Consider the following 20,454-nt stretch of genomic DNA (forward strand, 5'->3'; position numbering starts at 1 on the left):
GTTGAGTACAGCCGCTCTGTTTCTGCTCCTATATTCAACCCACTGTCTGCTGTGGCAAAATTATACAACTTATTTATGTAACTAATTTTGTAAATTACATACTTACCTTATCATCATGTCATTCCACCCCATTCATTTCAGTGCAAAGGAAATGCAATGCAAATTGGGGGCGGGGGGGGGGGGAGAGAACGGTAATCAATTAGAGAAAGCAGAGGTGACAGTGAATACGGATCATATTAGCTAGATGGATTTCTGTTTAGACATGAGGAAGGCAAGCAAATTCCAGCAATTTCCATTCAAATTTTCTACCTTTCCTATTGCCACATGTCCCTCTGGATTTCAGAGAGGTCTTCTCTAGCTATACAGTTCTCCATAGTTTGAAGAACCCCTCTATACTGCAATATCTCTTACTTTAATAATAGCACTCAATTGTACATGGCGATCCAGTCCCCTGCTTTGGGTTCAAATCAGGGAATCAGTTTGTTGTAAATGGTTGGAGCTGCTGGTGCTGTGAGGAGGGAATGGGGACATCCAGGACTTGGGGAAAACTTTTCCCGTTGTAAGATTCAGTTATTCAACCCTCCTGGTGTCTTGCCAATAAGCACGACGGGTTCTTCAAAGGATCTTTGGTAGACAATATATGAGGGAAAGTGTTTTTTTTTATTTGAACAGAAAAGGAAAACCTCCTCAAACAGAAACTAAAATCCCCCTCAAACAGTAAACCTTCTTAAACAGCAATAAAAACCTTCTTACACCAAGAAATATACAATTCTCACATAAGACTTTCACCCATAGATGGCACCAGATCCAGTCACAGGGAGTCTCAGCAGTGTTTGGTCTGTCAACCTCTCCGACTACACTGACCTGCACATTGGTACCTGCCCCAACCAGGCCGACTGGGGCTCCTAATCTGGGCATTCCTGCCCCAGCTGGGCCACTCTCAAGGGCAGGAATAATCCTGAGAGGACTCACAGGAAGAGTTGGCTGTTTAAGGCCAAACATAAAGGTAAAGGGACCCCTGACCATTAGGTCCAGTCGTAGCTGACTCTGGGCTTGCGGCGCTCATCTCGCTTTATTGGCCGAGGGAGCCGGCGTACAGCTTCCAGGTCATGACGCCAGCATGACTAAGCAGCTTCTGGCGAACCAGAGCAGCGCACGGAAATGCCGTTTACCTTCCCGTCGGCGCGGTACCTATTTATCTACTTGCACTTTGACGTGCTTTCAAACGGCAAGTCCTAGGCTCTGTGGTTTAACCCACAGTGCCACCCGCGTCCCACCAGGCCAAACCTACACCTCCTCAATTTTTCTTGTGCGTTTTTCACTCCACCTGGTTATTCAAGCACTGAGGCATTAAAATAATATTTTAAGATTTGTGTAACAAAAAAAATCTTCCAAATTTAAACAGGCAAGCTTGAAATCTGACCAAATTAGTGCTCAGCATGACATTCTGAGTTTGATGAATGCTCCTGCTGACTTATAAGCAACTTCTTCAGGGTAAAATGCCTTGAAGATTATGATCTAAGGCTTTAGTGGTAATATCCAGAATTTCAAATGAAATAAACCAGCCTTATCCCTTTCACTAGTATTTAACATTACCTGTCAATTTTGATAGTTCCAAATGAGAATATAGAAATGAAAGCCTTGCTGCCCAGAGAGCTTGCCATATTTGTAATATAGGCTGGGGAAGTTGTGGGAAGGAGAAAGGTTTGATGAGGGTCAGGAAGGTCATCTGATATCAAAAAGCATAAAATAAGAGAGGTTACTGTGGTCACAGAAAAGCTTTATGGAATAAAAATGGAAGTAATTGGGATACATCAAGGCCTCTTGATCCCCCACCCCTTTCCCAATCTTAGTAAAATACCTTTGAAATTTCTAAAATAATTCCTTCAACTGTCCTGCTTTAGTAAGCATCAGAAGCTTCCAGGATGAAGACTCTTCAAGCTCATGCTCTGCTGCTCCTTGCAATGAGCCACTCAGAACAAGAAATTCAAAGACTTTCCAGGCTTATGTCCTCCTCAAAGGTGATTCCACCTATCTAGGCAGTCCATCATATTCTTCTGACCTAGAAAGGTCATAAATGCTTCTGAGTCATGCTACGCTTTTGCCTAAGTAACAGTTTATATTTTGATCTTGTTTTCACAGACTCCTTGCCAGTTCTTTCATCAACAATATCTAGGCGTTAGGGCTCTTGCTCAATGGTAAGTGAAGTCAGAAATATTATGATAAGAGCGAGTTCAGCATCACAGCTCTTTAGAGACAAGACTTGTGCACATGAAGGCCAGCTCCACCTGGTACGCAGGCTGAGACCCTACCTGTCCGCAGACTATCTCACCAGAGTGGTGCACGCTCTAGTTATCTCCTGCTTGGACTACTGCAATGCGCTCTATGTGGAGCTACCTTCGAAGGTGGCCCGGAAACTACAACTAATCCAGAATGCGGCAGCTAGACGGGTGACTGAGAGTGGCCACTGAGACCATATAACACCGGTCTTGAAAGACCTACACTGGCTCCCAGTATGTTTCCGAGCACAATTCAAAGTGTTGGTGCTGACCTTTAAAACCCTAAACCGCCTTGGCCCAGCATACCTGAAGGAGCGTCTCCACCCCCATTGTTCTGCCCGGACACTGAGGTCCAGCTCCGAGGGCCTTCTGGCAGTTCCCTCACTGCGAGAAGCAAAGTTACAGGGAACCAGGCAGAGGGCCCTCTCGGTAGTGGCGCCTGCCCTGTGGAATGCCCTCCCATCAGATGTCAAAGAAATTAACTATCTGACTTTTAGAAGACATCTGAAGGCAACTTCTGCTTAGGGAAGCTTTTAGTGTCTGATGAATTATTATATTTTAATGTTTTGTTGGTAGCCACCCTGAGTGGATGGGGAAACCCAGCCAGATGAGTGAGGTATAAATTATTATTATTATTATTATTATTATTATTATTATTATTATTATGGCATTGGAAGTGGCAAAGGTGCAAGGAGGGGGGAGAGGGAGGGAGCAGGTGGGTGGGTGGGTGGTCAAGCAGCAGGGAGGGGCTGGTGGGGGAATGATGCTTATGTATCAGCACCTATTTTTCGGGATGGGGTGGGGGGAACACTGCTTATGTGGACTAACCCATTTTGAATAAGCAACAGGAAACAGATTTAGAAAGATTACACTGTACCACAGTCAGAAAATCCTACAATAACATTTCCTTGGTCATTCCAAATCAAAGCCAGGAACAACCTCCATGAGGATGATGGAGGCAACGGTAATCATTGTGGTAATGATAATAGATACAGTCATAGATTTATCTTGGATTAATTACAAGGCAATCCTCAAAGCATTGTTTGCATTGCTAGTACATTAAGCAGCACAGAACAACCTAAACTTCAGTGACCATATGGCAGTTTCAAAAATAAGCCTGCCACAGCTGTCATATTTTATTAATCTTGTAATAAACTGTGACTATATTATAATATAAGCACAGGACACAGCTAACAATATCATATCATCTTCGTCTTTGCCTGTTGGATTGTTAAGTATATTTAATGTCAGCTTTGTCTCAAAAGTCATTCATTTTCAGCTATGGGATTTCCCTGTGGTTGTATCATATTAGATACCATATGCTTGCTTTTATGTTCTAGGTTAGTGCATATCTGATGCTAGTAATTAGCCTTATGCATGATGGTCAAAGGTGTAAACTGGGAAGCCTGATTCTATGCCTCTGCTGCTGAAAATGCCAACGCAGTTGGAATTAACCCAACTCTACTAATGCTAAAATAATATATGTTAAATGAATGGAGACAATACAGATAGACAGAGAGTCCACAGCCAATTAAGAGCTTTCATACCAACTGTAACATCATCCCCAAGCAGTTCCTTCATCAGAAAAAGCATAGATGATCATTCAGGAGGTGTTAGAGAATAGCCAGCCATTTTAAATCTATTAATAACACAACCTTATTCTAGGCTCACAGCAATAGACAGCTACAAGCTAAGAAAGGAGATAGTTTGCAAAAAAGTTACAAAAATCTATTTTTCTTTCTCTCCTTCATTACTTTTAAAATACATGTCATCAAGACTGTTAAATGTGGTGCTTAACATCAGAATTTTTAGAAATGAGTTTGTGCTGAGCTTCAATTCATACTTTTTATTCTTAAGAAAGGTAAATTGGCTCCACTTGGTTCCCTGGCCCCATTAGTGAGTATGCTCACAGATTAACGAGCTGTAGAAATACTTGTAACATATAAATTGCTCTTCTCAAGTACATGATTTTATTTCCACAGACCTTAGTAGATCATGCCATAAGTGCAGATTCAGAAAACTACTGTCTATTATTTCAGAAGTGGCAGCCAAGTGGCAGAGATCAGGCAAAACCCCACCTCCCTTTGCAAAGGATAACTGCTCTTAAGATGAATCAAATGTATTTCCACTCAAAGAATTAAATGAGGTACAGTTGTCCAGGCATGTATGAGAAGCACTGGGCTGTTCTCATAAGGTAATAAAGACCATCTGCCTGGAGCTAATTTGTAATGAATGTGTGCCATTTATTCAATATGCACTCGCTGCAGAGTAAAGCAGAGAGAATCCTTGATGAATGTACAGGCAACGGGAACAGTTGTGGCTTCAAAGATTTAACCAACTTTCATTTAAGTACACATACAGACACAAAGTGAAAAGAAGTGAAGCGTCAAATTCAAACCAGCACCTGCTATGTCTCATGTTTAGCGAAAACTCTAAAAGCAGCAACAGGGAGATTGACTTTGCCGCTTAATATATTATTGTCAAAATGGGGCCCACAGTGGGCAACTTTGCTAGGACCAATGGCCATGATTATTATTTTTCAAGAGTCAGCATTTCGCTTTCTGCTTCTTCTGTTACAGATAGGCAGCTGTGTTGGTCTGCCATAGTCAAAATAAAAAAATTCCTTCCAGTAGCACCTTAAAGACCAACTAAGTTAGTTCTTGGTATGAGCTTTCGTGTGCATGCACACTTCTTCAGATACACTGAAACAGAAGTTGCCAGATCCTTCTATATAGTGAGAAGGTGGGGAGGGGTATTACTCAGAAGGGTGGTGGGAATGGGAGATTGGCAGGTAGCTGAGATGAGCCTGTTGACGACTCTTAACGACTGCAATAGGTCTTACAGGAAAAGGCAAGGGGTGAGAAGAATGTTAGCTTCTTCTGTGTGATCCAATAATTTCTCACTCTGGATTTCTTAATACCTTATTATCCTGCTTAACAACTAATTTCATGGAAGGGCCATTTTGAGGGCATTGGGAGGGTGCCCACCAACCCCACATGCACCCATACAACATTGTGTCCATACCCTTCTCTTAATTTTGCATTGGTAAATTGGAGAAAGGCAGTTCCTACTCCTGGGAGGGACAGATTGTCTCTGGAGTCTGGACAGTCCCCGACTGCTAAATTCCTATGGCCTACATGATTCCATTACTGCTTACACAAGCAAATGTGGCATATTAATAGTTCAAGCATTATTGTTATTATTTAAAATATTTTTATATATTTTCAAAAAAATTATTAGTTTTCACAATATTATAAACAAACAAACACAAGACAAACATACATAAATCATAGCCTTATTGAAAATTACAGTTATTAACTTTGTTAAGTGACTTCCTCGCTTCCCCTTGGTTGAATTTCATTGCATGTCTTTTTAACAGTTTTCCAAATCCCAATTTTTATGAAATTTAACTTAAACATTAACATCCTTAGATCTTCACCTTATGGAGTTAAACATATTAATTCATCACTTAACATAAATAAAATCCTAAACCCATTAAGTATCTGCAAGCTATTTTCAGTTAGTTTAACTTAGCAAATTTAACTAAATAATCATTAAATTTATTCCACTCTTACTGATACTCCTCCTCCCTCTGGTCTCGGACTCTTCCGGTTAGGTCGGCTAGCTCCGAAAAATCCACCATCTTCATCTGCCATTCTTCTATTGTTGGTAATTCTTGGGTTTTCCACTTTTTAGCTAACGAAATACGGGCAGCAGTTGTGGCAATTAAAAATAATTTAACATCTTTCTTGGGCAATTCCAAACCTGTTATTCCAAGAATATTTATAAGCTGTCAGTGTTGAAATAATTGGAAGGACTCATTATCACATTGTGGCATGCCTATGTATGTTCAGGATGTATGTGTAGGATCTGCTCAGTATAAATGTGTGTGTGTGTGTGTGTGTGTGTGTGTGTGTATGAATGAATGAATGAATATATGATCTCACTCCTGTTCCCCAGGAGCTGGTCTGTATGAACTGAGCCGGTATATATGAACTAGCCACATCACTCAACGTATCTTTGACTATTGTTAAGTTGCATTAAATATTATAGCTTCGTGGGCTTTTCTATTCATAGTTATGTGTGCTAACTTTTCTATATAGAACCCCTAGGGTGCATGTGACATTTCTCTGCTTCCTTTTGTTTAATCAGTTGTAACAGGTTTATGATTTATTTCTGTTCTGAATTTTCTAACTTTAGGTTACTAGATAACGAAGTGCATTATAAGTTTGGCTGCTTAAAAAGATTTACAGCCTCAGCTCATAACTTTATGAAATTTAAACACTTACTCAGGCTCATGGAAGACATTACACATTTTCAGATGTGGCATTAATAAATTCTGAGTAAGAATATGTCTGTATAAGGACGCAACATGGCATTATGTAGAGAAAATGTGGTTTGTTTTTAACTTGAATATATACGTTTGGTCAGTATGGATCTCCCATTCAATCAGCCAAGCTAGAAAATTCAAGAACACTTTCTGGAATCACTAGTGAAATTCCTGAATGAAGATAAATTGGTTTAAAGCAAAGTAGCTTGACTTAACTGGATTGTAGATAAGGCTGTCAAAGGACAAGCACTCCTTTCTTTGAGAAAACTCAGTGAAGGAACACGTTGAATGACTCTGAAAATAAAGAATGGGCTCACTATGAACAGTAGAATATTGATACAAATACTGTCACTTCTTTGCAATTCATTTGTGGCCATAGGATGTTTTATCGCTGCTCTAAGAAAATACAGGCAGCTCCCCCTTTATGCAAGGGTTGCGTTCCGAGGCACCACGTGTTTAAGTGAAATCGTGTATTTGGGGAACGCCATTGAAAAAGCCTGCAAACAGCCTCTAAACCTCTGGAAACCCTTGAAAAACCCTTTAAAAAACCAAAAGACCACAATCGCTCCCTCCAAGTCTTCTTGCTCAAACTCCAGCTCTCCACAGAACTCAAAGGTCAGTGTACTGTAAAGACTCCTGAGATTGGACTTGCAAAGACTTGTGGGACTGCCAGACACTGTTTTTGTACAATTTTTGCCATTTTTTGGGGCTCTTTTAGGACTGTTTTTGCCCCTTTTCGTGCCACTTCCAGGTTCCCAGTGATGCGTACATTCGTGGTCACGTGTGCCTTCACCTTGTGTAAATGAGGAGCTGCCTGTACTCTTTGTTTACACAGGGAAAATCTGTTATGTAAAGTCTACTCAGGGGTGGTTGTTTTGTTTTTGTTTGTACAGTGGTACCTCGGGTTACATACGCTTCAGGTTACAGATGCTCAGGTTACAGACTCCACTAACCCAGAAATAGTACCTCAGGTTAAGAACTTTGCTTCAGGATGAGAACAGAAATCGTGCTCCGGTGGTGCAGTGGCAGCGGGAGGCCCCATTAGCTAAAGTGGTGCTTCAGGTTAAGAATAGTTTCAGGTTAAGAACAGACCTCCGGAACGAATTAAGTACTTAACCCGAGGTACCACTGTACACTTACAATACTGAAATGCTTGCATTTTAATATTAATACACAATTAATGAGTTAGTTCTTAGAACCTGAGAAGTTTATGGATTTTGTTCCAACCCATGGCATATCAATTGACACATTCTTCTTCTTCTTTGGCGATCCCTCGTAGCCGAGTAAGATTGTCTCCCATAAACATGGTTTTAACATTGAGTCCATAAGTGACTGTGGAGGTCAATTCTGGAACCACATGTCCTTCCACAGTGGGGACATTGGTTTCCAGGTGGGTGTGGATTTGCAAGGCGTTCCTTCCTTTTAGCACGTGCCTCCCTTGCGCCCTGAGTTCAAGTGTCTTCAAAGCCCATGACGCCTCTGGTAAAGGCTGTTCTCCAACTGGAGCACTCACAGGCCAGTGTTTCTGAGTTGTCGGTGTTTATACTACATTTTTTTAGATTTGCCTTAGACAGTCTTTAAACTTCTTTTGTTGACCACAAGCATTACGCTTTCCATTTTTAAGTTCAGAATAGAGTAGTTGCTTTGGAAGACGATAATCAGGTATCTGAACAACATGACCAGTCCAACAAAGTTGATGTTGAAGAATCATTGTTTCAACATTGAACACATATATGTGGTAAAAGGTAAAGGGACGCCTGACTGTTAGGTCCAGTCGTGGACGACTCTGGGGTTGTGGCGCTCATCTCACTTTATTGGCCGAGGGAGCCTGCGTGCAGCTTCCGGGTCATGTGGCCAGCAGGACTAAGCCGCTTCTGGCAAACCAGAGCAGCGCACAGAAACGCCGTTTACCTTCCCACCAGAGCGGTACCTATTTATCTATTTGCTGTTTGACATGCTTTCAAACTGCTAGGTGGGCAGGAGCAGGGACTGAGCAACGTTAAGTTCACCCCGTCAAGAGGATTCAAACTGCCGACCTTCTGATCGGCAAGTCCTAGGCTCTGTGGTTTCGACCACAGCACCACCCATGTCCCTATATATGTGGTCTATATGGGCAAAATTAATACACTGAAATTCTGTTGTTGATTTGCAACATTTATTAGTCACCTTATAACTAAAAGTGACCAGAGTGGCTTAATGGACAACAATGCTTAAGATACAATAATAAAAAATAATAAGAAGAAGAATAAAACTAAGATATGATGTGTACAAATTCAGTGGAACTCTATAGCAAAAGAAAAACAAAAGAGTTCTCTCTTGATCTCCATTTTTAAACCTTTAGGAAAATGCAGACATTTATGCACCTGTGTTTCTGCAAATTTAGCAAGCTGTGACATTCAGAATATCACTTATCAAAATAATCTGCTAACCAAATGGCTGTGACTATGAAGTTTAAGAGAAGAGGTACAATACGTTCAGCTTGAGGCAATTGCTAAAAGTGACAATCTATACTGAATTGTCCTCTGCTTTTAATGTATCATTTCCTGTCCTTGTCAGGGATGTGGATTGGGGCTAGAGAGATGCATGTGACAACATTATGACATATAGTGTGGTTGTTGGTGGTGTTAGAGGTCTTAGCACAGAAGTCCAGTGACTGCCACGTGCCCAATGTAGTATCTGTTTCTGCCTTAATAGTTGTACTTAATTACAGCCCAGTTTTCAGAATTTTTGTGTTGGGTCTATGCTACGAGATTGATTTCCAAATGCTCTGCAAAACTTATTTTAAAAGCATGAACTACAATAGTACGGTTGACAATTTCTGCTTAAGAATTACCGTATTACTGTTGCCAAGTTACTGTGCTACTTACTTGGAAAAAAGAATGATGGAACTACATGGGCCTCGAAATCTAAGCAAACTGTTGAAAATAATCTACTCTTGTCTGGTTTTGATGTATTTTTAAAAAATATCCAAATCTTTAGTTCCATTTAGAGCTCTTCTGCTGGTGTTTTCCGTTTTACTGTTTATATTGCTGCCACATGAAAAGTGCTACTTTCCTTCTCTAATTGCAGGAGTTTTCATAATAGGAAACAATGTATAAGAAAGGAGGCTTACTTGATGGGCTAAAAATTACTTCGCACTGTAACCATTTCCCCCCAACTCCCCACTTATTTCTGAATGCTGTTTTTTGATCAATTTAACCTGCAATCCTAAACTTATTTTGTACAGAGTAAGCTCCTTTTAACACATACTTCAAAGTAATCATCCCCTAAACTTCAGATTAAATTATGCTGAAATCTGTCCTAAACTCCCATTGTTGAACATACTTATTCTTCAACAAATCCCACTGATTTCAATGGGACTTAGTCTACGAATGCTAGACTACTCCTGGGTCAGGTTCAAGCTTGTTGTGTTCATTTACAAAGCCCTGAACAACTTAGGTCTACGATACTTCAGCGACCACCTGAACCTTTATATCCCAGTTCAGTCACTGAGAACATATGGAAGCTGATGGCGCTCATTTCATAACAAGAAATAAAACATTTAGTGTTATTCCAGTATTGTGGAGTACTCTGGTAATAGAGATTTAGTTGTTGTTGTTTAGTCGTGTCCGACTCTTTGTGACCCCATGGACCAGAGCACACCAGGCACTCCTGGCTTCCACTGCCTCCCACAGTTTGGTCAGACTCATGCTGGTAGCTTCAAGAACACTGTCCAACCATCTCGTCCTCTGTCGTCCCCTTCTCCTTGTGCCCTTATTCAAGCCCCTTTGCCACGGCAAGGCAGTGATCCATGAAGGGGAGAGATTTAGTAGGCGCTTTCTATTTCAACCTTTAAATGCTTGCTGAAAACTTTTTTATTCTGCCAGATCAATGCAGACAATTAAGAATGCACATTTCCACAATAGTTAATTGATGTATGCCTTAAATCATTTTTATATGGTTTTTACTGTATGGTTTTATGTTCTTTTGCTGTAAACTACTTTGCTATTTTTTAATGAAATAGTGGTATATAAATAAATAAAATCAGCTAAGTGGATGTGAGGGTCATCACCAGCATTCATCTGAACTTTTGCTGTTATGAATGAACACAGAATTGGCTGAGCACTCCTCACCTGGAAAACAACTTTTTTCCTGGTGCTATAACTGTTTTCAGTGCTGGGCAGTTCAAGCAAAGTGACTGGCCCTCATGTTCCAAGTGCTGTTAGAGGACAGGGAGCAATGGGGTGTGAAAGGCAAAGAAAGAAACAGAGAAAATGATTAGCACCTCTGAGAAAGGAATCTGAATGTGAGAGGTTACAGCTGCCAGTGAAAAGGGAATGCAGAGTTTCTAGGGAATGCCACATAGAGTTGGTTTTCATTTTAAACTGGAGTTCCCAAAAGTTCAGGGCAGTGTTTCAGAACAGTCGGCAGGCTCATTTGATTCTACAATTTCCCAATAAAATAGACTGGCTTCCACTTAACTGCAAGGCTCTGGCATACCAGCACATAGTATTAAAGTTTGAATTTTTGTCTCCATCAGTGTGTGATTCCTGAAAATTGGATGTCTGGAATTCTTCATACTGGCGTGGTCTGCCTTCTTGCAATACACTATCTAGATGGAATCTTGCAAAGCAACATGGGGCTTGTGGGGTGCTGTGAGTGAACCCTACTTTGCAGCAGCAGGCAAGGGTCACTCCCGTGGCACCCCATGCCCTGCGCCTGGGTGTGTCCTGTGGGCACCTTGGCAAGCGCCCACCCTGGACACAGACAGAGAATGCTCTGCTGCTGGTACCATGTGTTCTAATGGAGACCAATAGGAGCTCTGTGTCTCTAGTTATTACTTTCTACAACACGGTTATCATTTTTAAGTTCTATAGTTACACCTGATCTCTGCAGAAACTTACTGTATTTGCAAGGAGAGCTAAGTTTGACCTCTTTCTAACTTTCTTTTTGTCTCAGTATTATATAAACAGCATCTGATTTGCATGGTTTGCTCAGCAATGTTCCTGCCAACAAAATTCTGCTTCATATCTTTTGCAACTTTACGGCTCTATAAAGTCAATTCTCCATGACTGTGGACACTTTTAAGTGTGCAAGTTTTACTATGTTTTTAAGACAGAGGAAGACATATAGATTATACACACAAAGCACCCATCTTTAGCTAATCAGTTCAATCCTACTTCCTGTCAGTGAGGAGGACAGAGATATACCTATATATTAGCATGATATAATAGTTTTCAGCTTGCATCTATGCAAGAGACTGAAACAGTGAAACTGGTTTTACTGTCCTGTTTTGGGTGGCCTAACTTTTGCCCTCAGCTAGTTTCAATAACAGCCCAGCTTTAATGAACCTAAAATTCTGTATACTTGAAGCGCAATTGTGATTTAGTGACTAATTAACTTCATTCCAAATTTCAATGGAGCCAATGTTTTCAATTGCCCATGAACCAAATTCTTTCTAACACAGTGCCGAACTCAGATACGACACTACCTGAAAGTGATTTGTGTTTTTGAACTACTACATTCTGGAAGACTCTGGAAGTAGCAGCTGGTGAAGAGGATAGCATTAATTCAAGGCCATAGAGAGACAACGGGATGCTCCCTCACAATCACCACCATGGCTATCACCATCGCTCAGGACAACTGCCGACTCATCCTCCCCAAGCTTGGCAGCAGCCCTAGTGGGAGAAATAGGGACATTCTGGGATGGTTTTCCTAGTTCCAGGACTGTCCCTGGGAAACTGGGACACTTGGAGGGTATGTAATCTATCAGAGGGCAGAACCTGGTTAGATACACATTAGACCTTTAAAGCACATTTGAAGCACATTATTTCTTCCAAAGAATTTTGAGCACTGTAGTTGCTGGGAACTGTAACTTTGTGAATGGTAAACCACAATGCCCAGAATTCTTTGAGGGAATGGATGTGCTTCAAATGTGCTTTAAGTTTATAATGTCTATACAGCCTAAGAGGGGGGAAAAGTAGTGTGACCACTCCATTTCTCCCGTGGAGGCTGATCTATAATGGGGTGCTGCCCCACCAACCTCAGTCAGCCCTCACTCATCCCTTACCTTCCTGCCTTCTTGGTTTAACCAGCCCAGAGGATGGACCTTGTGGTCAGCTTTCTTCTTGTGTCAATGTTTCCCTTGTAGAACTTAGCAGGAAGGTGGATGAGGATAAAACTAGAATCAGTTGCTTCATCCTGTCATTGGTTCTGGCTCCATCTACTGTTGGGTTCCCTGCTTTCTGCCCTAATTGTCCCAAGGGGCACCAGACATCACCCTTTCCTTCTATCTAACCACCCATTTCCTTTCTCATTTTCCCATTTTCCCTTTCTCACTTTCCCTACCTCTCTGCCCAGTGACCTGCTGGAAGAGGGACAAATTGCTCTTGCTAGAAATCACAGCTGATTGCTTGCAGAGAGCTTTTGAAATAAGGCTGAGAGCCACATAAAATTAGGCTACCGGCCAGAGGTTGACTGCAGGTTGCCCACCTTGGTGTGAAGATGCAACTGCAGTCATCTTTAGAAGCTATTGGTAGTCCTCTAGTAAGCTGCAAATGCATTTGATCGAATCCAGTTGAGGGGGTTGCATCCTTCCTTGCTTTTGGAATTGCTTGCTGAATACCCACATCATTTTGCTATGCTTGCTTTTGTTCAGTGTTTAACTTAAGTCATCATATTTGTAGTTTTAAAGCTATGAATTATTGTGTGTTCATCTTTTCCATGCATAGATACTTTCCCCAATTTTACACAGCATCTTGGCTATATTGTTAAAGATAAGTAAATGCAGATTCTTGTAAACATGTACTTTCCTGTTCTTTACTGGAATAGGCTGATAAGAATTGATTTTACATTTGATATTACAGTTCTGTGCTGTGCCTTATCTCCTCTCCCACAACCACTGTGTACCAACGTCATGACACTTCTGAACACTCAGTAGATCCTATATGATATCTCCCAGGATGCAATGCATGAAAAGCAGCAGCATCAGAGTTACAAATATGCAATGTTTTCAATGAAAGCGCCATGATGCTGTAAACAGGATTGTGAGCACTCTCCATTTTCCAATGTATCTTGGTCTGCAGCCAACAAATGTGTCCTGATTTCAAATGGATTCATGCTAAAGCTACCATGCTTTCAGCCCTCTAAGCAAAATAATGGTGAATGGAGCATGTAATTAGATATGAAGAAATAATTCCGAGAACTTCATATTTCACTGAGATCAAACTCAAGTGCAACACAGGCTGAGTTTTTTTAAAACACATATTCATTCTTTCATTTTTTAAAAAATCCAAAAGCTCAGTTATAAAAATCAAAAATCAAACTCCTCTTCATATTAAGATTACTTTTTAAAACTTTATAGAAATTTGTCAAAACAAACTGTTAGGACTGTAGTTAGTATTTTACCTCCACATTTCTTTCCCTTATCACCATGAGCTTGAGCTCAACCATTTTGTACCACGGCAGTAAAATGATTTCAGTTGCTCACCTGGTGCTGCTCACATGTGCATTTTGGTTCTTGCAGAGCTCTGTCATAAGTGCCACAGGTGTCACAGGCTGAACAAGTCTGTGAAAAGAGAGAGAGAAAAGGGAAAGGAGTGTTGAAACATCCCTTCACAAAAGTGTGTATGAACTTGCCAGTGGGGTGAGGTCTAAGGAGGTGAGAGCAATGCGGATTTGTAACTGAGCGACTGACTGAACCCAAAGGTTTCCCAGGTTTTTATTGTCACTTTTAGTGAATTCTCTAAAATGGTTGCTTCTACCCATTAGGGTGGGCAATAGTTGTGGATCAGCAAGGCTTCGTGGGCAATAGAGGGGAGAGGGTGATGCCTCCCCCCTTGTGAATGACCGTTGGCTTCAGCCTTGGTCGGCCGCAGAGTTAACAAAGTGTCTAAAATTATGTTAAAATAAAAAAATTCCTTCCAGTAGCACCTTAAAGACCAACTAAGTTAGTTCTTGGTATGAGCTTTCGTGTGCATGCACACTTCTTCAGATACACTGAAACAGAAGTTGCCAGATCCTTCTATATAGTGAGAAGGTGGGGAGGGGTATTACTCAGAAAATTATGTTATTTTGTTTTATCATGTACAGGAGAAAGGGCATTTCCCCCTTCATAAATAACACCTGACTTAAAAACTCAATATTTTGTCTGCAGAGCTGTAGCCTTTATGGCGAAGTGTTATCACTGCTGCCCCAGATGCGTGGGTTGGCATCACCTCTGCTCTCAACTGATCACCTTGGGCACAAGCCACTGTTAAGGTCTCCTCTCAAGTACCACTAAAATGAACAGGAGTGTAGTCACCCTCATGTTGCTCCCAATCATTTGAATAGGACCTTAGGCAGGTGCCTTTAACAGTTCATTGCGGTCTTTGATAAAAACTACCTTTCTTTGCTATTTGTTTTATAACAGATTTTTGTCTTGTTTTATCACTGAATGGTGAGAACAAAATCACAGTATGGTGTGTTTTGTAGTCTAGTTCTTGTGAAATAAATCAATATTTAAAATGTGCAGTGGTTCCTTCCCTCCCACTTCTCCTCAAAATGGGGCCTGGAGACCTGGATTCTTGTTTAGCTGAAATATGTGACTTTGTCTAGAGACAGATGCAACCCTTAACAGAGGGTTGTAACTGGGTTTACTAGCTTGGTGATAAGTCAGAAAGAATTGGAACTATTATCCCAGGTGCCAAGCATCTGTGCTTTGCAAATGGGTTTTCAAAGCTGCAGCTTTTTCATGAACAAGGAGCAAAAAATATTCCTAGTTGAGTTAGGAAAACCATTCCTCATCTTCCGCCAATTGCATTCACCATGAACTTCATATGGTACTCTTTTGATTGTACTTTGGAGAAAGAATAAAACTTCTTTAGACTGAAGAAATACATGTACAGCATGTGGGGGGTTTTGTACATATTTTTTCCTTAAAAGGGAGACCTGTTCCCCTCCTCCAAATACCCAATTTCAGTAAGGAAAGTGGTTTGCAGCCACTGTGTGTATCATTTTATTGCCTACAGTCTTTCATACATTTTATATGATGATTTATGAGCTAGAAGGCAATGCCATGCAATGCAGTTTTGCCGCTGCTCTGCTGGTTTCTAACCATGAAGTTATTCCTTCAGTAATTATGTCCCAGCTGCATAGTGCAACCTTTGCAACCTTCTCCCCCAGGTGAGCAAATGTCCCTAGGCAAACCTCTCTGAACCTCCCTAGTGTTCACCGTTGTCTGCATATATTAACGTGACAGCCCAAAGCTAGGCTCTGCATTTTGTATCTGATGTACACAATGCCTCCCTTTCTTTCCTGTATATCTGCTCACTAGAAAGCAAAGCCATGAGACCAATGAATGCAAGTTCTTAAATATTGCCACTGAAAAACAATAGGACTCAAGGGAGCTTTTCTCCAGAGTATCCTGCTTCTGACAGAGTACCCTGTCACTTCACACATAATTACAGGTGGATCCTCATGTTTTCATTGTGGATAAACCACAATTTCCCCTGAAAACCTTTATGGGGCTATCATACATGTGGGAGAGAACAAATGAATGAAGTAAACATATACTCATTTTGGGAGGTGTATATGCATCATGTCTACAGAGAGCCGCCAGATGGCGGTTAACAGATTGAGGTTGAATCCTGACAAGACAGAAGTACTGTTTTTGGGGGACAGGGAGTGGGTTGGTGTGGGGGATTCCCTGGTCTTGAATGGGGTAACTGTGCCCCTGAATGACCAGGTGCGCAGCCTGGGAGTCATTTTGGACTCACAGCTGTCCATGGAGGCACAGGTTAATTCTGTGTCCAGGGCAGCTGTCTACCAGGTCCACCTGGTACGCAGGGTAAGACCCTACCTGCCCGCGAACTGTCTCGCCAGAGTGGTGCATGCTCTAGTTATCTCACACTTGGACTACTGCAACGCGCTCTACGTGGGGCTACCTTTGAAGGTGACCCGGAAACTGCAATTAATCCAGAATGCGGCAGCTAGACTGGTGACTGGGAGTGGCCACCGGGACCACATAACACTGGTTCTGAGAGATCTGCATTGGCTCCCAGTACGTTTCCGGGCACGATTCAAAGTGTTGATGCTGACCTTTAAAGCCCTAAACGGCCTCGGTCCTGTATACCTGAAGGAGCGTCTCCACCCCCTTCATTCAGCCCGGACACTGAGATCCAGCGCCGAGGGCCTTCTGGCGGTTCCCTCATTGCGAGAAGTGAGGCTACAGGGAACCAGACAGAGGGCCTTCTCGGTAGTGGCGCCCGCCCTGTGGAACGCCCTCCCATCAGATGTCAAAGAGATAAATAATTACCTGACATTCAGAAGACATCTTAAGGCAGCCCTGTTCAGGGAAGTTTTTAATATGTAACGCTGTACTGTTTTTAACACTGATTGGGAGCCGCCCAGAGTGGCTGGGGAAACTCAGCCAGATGGGCGGGGTATAAATAAATTATGATGATGATGATGATGATGATGATGATGCTACGGAACCTCGGTGCAAATGTATTTCCTCCAGCATGTGAGGTGACCTTTCATTTGGGGGAATTATTCACTCAACAATGCATTCAATGGGTTGTAGACAAAGCAGCTCCTACTCATAGTTGGCCCATTGAAACGAGTGAACCAAAGTTAGCCATAACCAGTAAGTTCAACGGGTCGACTCTGTGTAGTATCAGCACTGACTACAGCCCATGGCTATTATTACAATTATTTATTTTATTTGTGAATTGCTTCCTATGAGGCATCTCAATTTTTTTTATAGCAACCCCTCATCTTCTACAGGGTTTAGATTCCAAGGATTTGCATATAATGCAGCTAGTGGTTGAGGGAGTTAGAAAGAGTGCAAGCAAGGCCTGTAATGTGCGCCTGCTCTGGAAGGCTAGGAATGCTCAAGCCAGGCTTCCTCAACCTCGGCCCTCCAGATGTTTTTGACCTACAACTCCCATCATCCCTAGCTAGCAGGACCAGTGGTCAGGGATGATGGGAACTGTAGTCTCAAAACATCTGGAGGGCTGAGGTTGAGGAAGCCTGGCTCAAGCCATTATCTCACAGGAAGTCAGGTTACCAGAACAGGAAATCCGCACCTTTCCAGGAACAACTAACAGCATTTTAGAATCCTGCTGGATTGTGCTCACATATTTTAGCTGTAACATCTGTATGGATTTTAAATTATAATACATTTTCCCCCCTCCACACCCTAGGACAGGAACAACCAGTTGGTATCCCACAGTCAGTTCACAGCAGAAAGGACTGGGCCACTATTGCTGTGAAAATGTGTGTGTTTCTAAATCACATCAAATCAACACTGGGAGTAAAAATGGGATGGCTTCCAGGAAAAACATGGGAATTAAACAGCTTGGGATGAGAACTGTTTGAACTCTTGGGAGCAAATGAGTGCAAAATGTCAGCACAAGAGGGGGGAAAAGGCCAGTGGGGAAACTTCATTTATTATCGACTGAATTTAGTGCCACCTGGAAATGCACTGCTGGTCTGAGGAGATCGCTTCCCCTGCTCCCTCCAGAACACAGGTCGTGGCAATCTTGGAACATCTTTGCAACATCCTGAAGAGGAAGACACTATGTGCGGACTGCCCTCGACTTTCTCGACAAGAGCTCAGGAGAAGATGAAACTCGCCCGCGTCTCTACTTGTTCGCGCAAACTTCCCGCGAGTCCGCCCGCCTGCTGCTGCTGCTGCAGAGATGGCGAGTGCCTTTTGGGGACAAGCGGGGCTCTAAAAACCTGGAAGATCCCCTCGATTCTAAGGGGCCGTAAGATCCTGCCATAAAAGCCGCCGCCGCCTCGTTTTCACGGGAAGCGTGACCGTTAAAATTAGGGTCATCTGGCATCTCCCGCCGCCCAAGGCTTCTCTGAACATCTGCATCCTTTATTGGCAGCGCCGGAGAGGGAGGCGCTGGAGAGGCGGAGAGAAAATGGTTCAGCGAGGACCTTGACAGCTGCGTGAGAGAGAGAGAGCGAGAGCTAATCTGCCCTGCCGAGAGGAGCCGCGCCGCCTCCCCGCCGACTAAGTAGCCCTTAAAGGCTACGCAACTTTCGACGCCGCTTCCCCCCAGCCTTTCAGAGGCGGCTTCCTGAGGGGAGCGAAGAACTCCAGGCTCTTTCCACACACTTCCGCGCCAGGGAAAGGAGGCGGCGGCTGCTGCTGAGGAGGAGGAAGAAGCCACCTGCTTCCCTACTGGAGCTGCCTGGGAAAGGGCTGGGGGGGGGGCACAGCGGAGGACTCCCCCCGCCGCCTCGTCCACGAGAGCAGCGCGCGCTTTCCCCCGCCGCCAGTCCCTCGGTGCGCTCTGTGGCGGGAGCCCCGCTCGCTCGCTCCTTCGCTTCGCCCGCCGCGCAGTTTGGAGGCGCCCTCCGCCAGCTCTCTCCTCGCTGCTGAGGGCGCCGCCGCCGCCTTCCCCCGGTCTACCTCTGGACCTGCCTTGCGTATGCCTTTATTTATGCCGTTCTTCTTTTAAAGCCCCTTCCTTCGCCGCTTCCCCTATTCCCTCCTCCGTGAGGCGAGCGCCGCGCCTCGGAGGCGAGCGGAGCGGGGAAAGAGGCGCCTGGCTCCAGCCTCGCCGCCGCCGCCGCGCGCCCCTCTTCGTCTCCCTCCGCGGCGGCGGCGGCGGCCTCGGAGGCAGCAGCATGTCGAACTCGGGTCGGAAGGACTTTGACGTGAAGCACATTTTGCGCCTCCGCTGGAAACTGTTCAGCCACCCGGCGGCCCCGGCCGGCGGCTGCTTGCAGCAGGACAGCAGCTTCGAGCACTGGGGGCCGAGCCAGAGCCGCCTGCTGAAGAGCCAGGAGAGGAGCAGCGGCGCCTTCTGGAAGAAAGCTGCCTCTTCGTCGCCCTCGTCCTCCTCGCCGCCGCCGCCTTGCGCTGCCTCCCCGCCGCCCCTCAACGGGACTTTGCTGCCCGCCACGCGGCTCCATGGACTGGCCGAGCAGCAGCGGCGCCAGCCGGCCCCGCGCACCGCTTTCTACGTGGAGTCCCTGGAGGAGGGGCCCGGCCGAGGCGCGCCGGGGGAGTTTACCCGCGAGCGGGAGAAGGCGCTGGTGCTGCGCGAGGTCAAGGAAGAGCCGGCGCCCTTCCTGGAGGGCGGAGGCCAGGCAACAGGTGAAGGGGCCGCGCACAGGTACAGTACCCGCTCAGGGGAGCAGCGAGGCTGCCTTGGGGGAAAGAGGGGTGTCCACACACACAGAGGCGCCTTCCTTAGGAAGGTCGGCGTGCTCATCCCCTGTAGGTTTCTTTAATGCGCTGCACTTGGTCACCCTCGCGACGCCCCACTCCACGGGAGAGCTCATCGCACGTGTTTGCCCCCTTGATCTTCTTTGCAATAGGATAACAGGAGGGAGACGCGAAATAAGGCACATTCCCAGCCCACCTCTGCCAGATGCATGCTTTCTCGGGAGTAAGCCCTGCTGAACCCTGGGCAGTGGCGTAGCGTGGGGGGTGCAGGGGGGCCGGCCGCACCGGACGCAACATCTGGGGGTTAGGGTTAGGGGGCGCAAATCCACGGGTTAGGAGGCGCAAATTACTTGCCTTGCCCCGGGTGCTGACAACCCACGCTACGCCACTGACCCTGGGAGACTTCTGAGCCTTTGAACCTACTCTCCACTCTGCATGGCTGCGGTCCTGCTTGAAATGAACAGCTGGGTGCTGAGCATGTTCGCTTGGAAGCGGAACTCAGTGGGGCTCACTCCCGAGATTGCTTCCTTGACAGTTTACTGTGTCCGCGATGCTTACTCTCAGTGCCTGCATCAGATCCCAGCCTTTCAAGACTTGTAAACTGGTAGAACTTGAGTAAAGATGGGTAGGAAAGGGCTGCATACCCCTCTGAGTTCAAAGGGAGGGATTTAAGTGCACATTTAACCCTCCCTTTAACA

General features: G+C 44.3%; 1 protein-coding gene and 1 long non-coding RNA gene across 6 annotated transcripts in view; one reads left to right on the forward strand and one right to left on the reverse strand.

Moving 5' to 3' along the window:
- Nucleotides 1-20,454, reverse strand: part of LOC309531769 — a 303,126-nt gene that overhangs the window by 196,204 nt on the left and 86,468 nt on the right. The gene's annotated exons all lie outside the window — the stretch shown is intronic.
- The window catches only part of KLHL1 (kelch like family member 1), a 152,094-nt gene continuing 150,126 nt past the window's right edge, over nt 18,487-20,454 (forward strand). For 2 of the 5 annotated variants that reach the window (XM_082221415.1, XM_082221417.1), the window contains exon 1: nt 18,493-19,703. In XM_082221415.1, coding sequence (XP_082077541.1) covers nt 19,213-19,703 — 491 coding nt within the window. In that variant the 5' untranslated portion in view covers nt 18,493-19,212. Of the gene's footprint in view, nt 19,704-20,454 lie in introns of all 5 variants that reach the window. The other 3 variants (XM_082221419.1, XM_082221418.1, XM_082221416.1) reach the window with 3 other exon arrangements.

This window comes from Podarcis vaucheri (genome assembly GCF_965113315.1).
Source record: "Podarcis vaucheri genome assembly, chromosome: 4".
NCBI classification, from domain to species: domain Eukaryota; kingdom Metazoa; phylum Chordata; class Lepidosauria; order Squamata; family Lacertidae; genus Podarcis; species Podarcis vaucheri.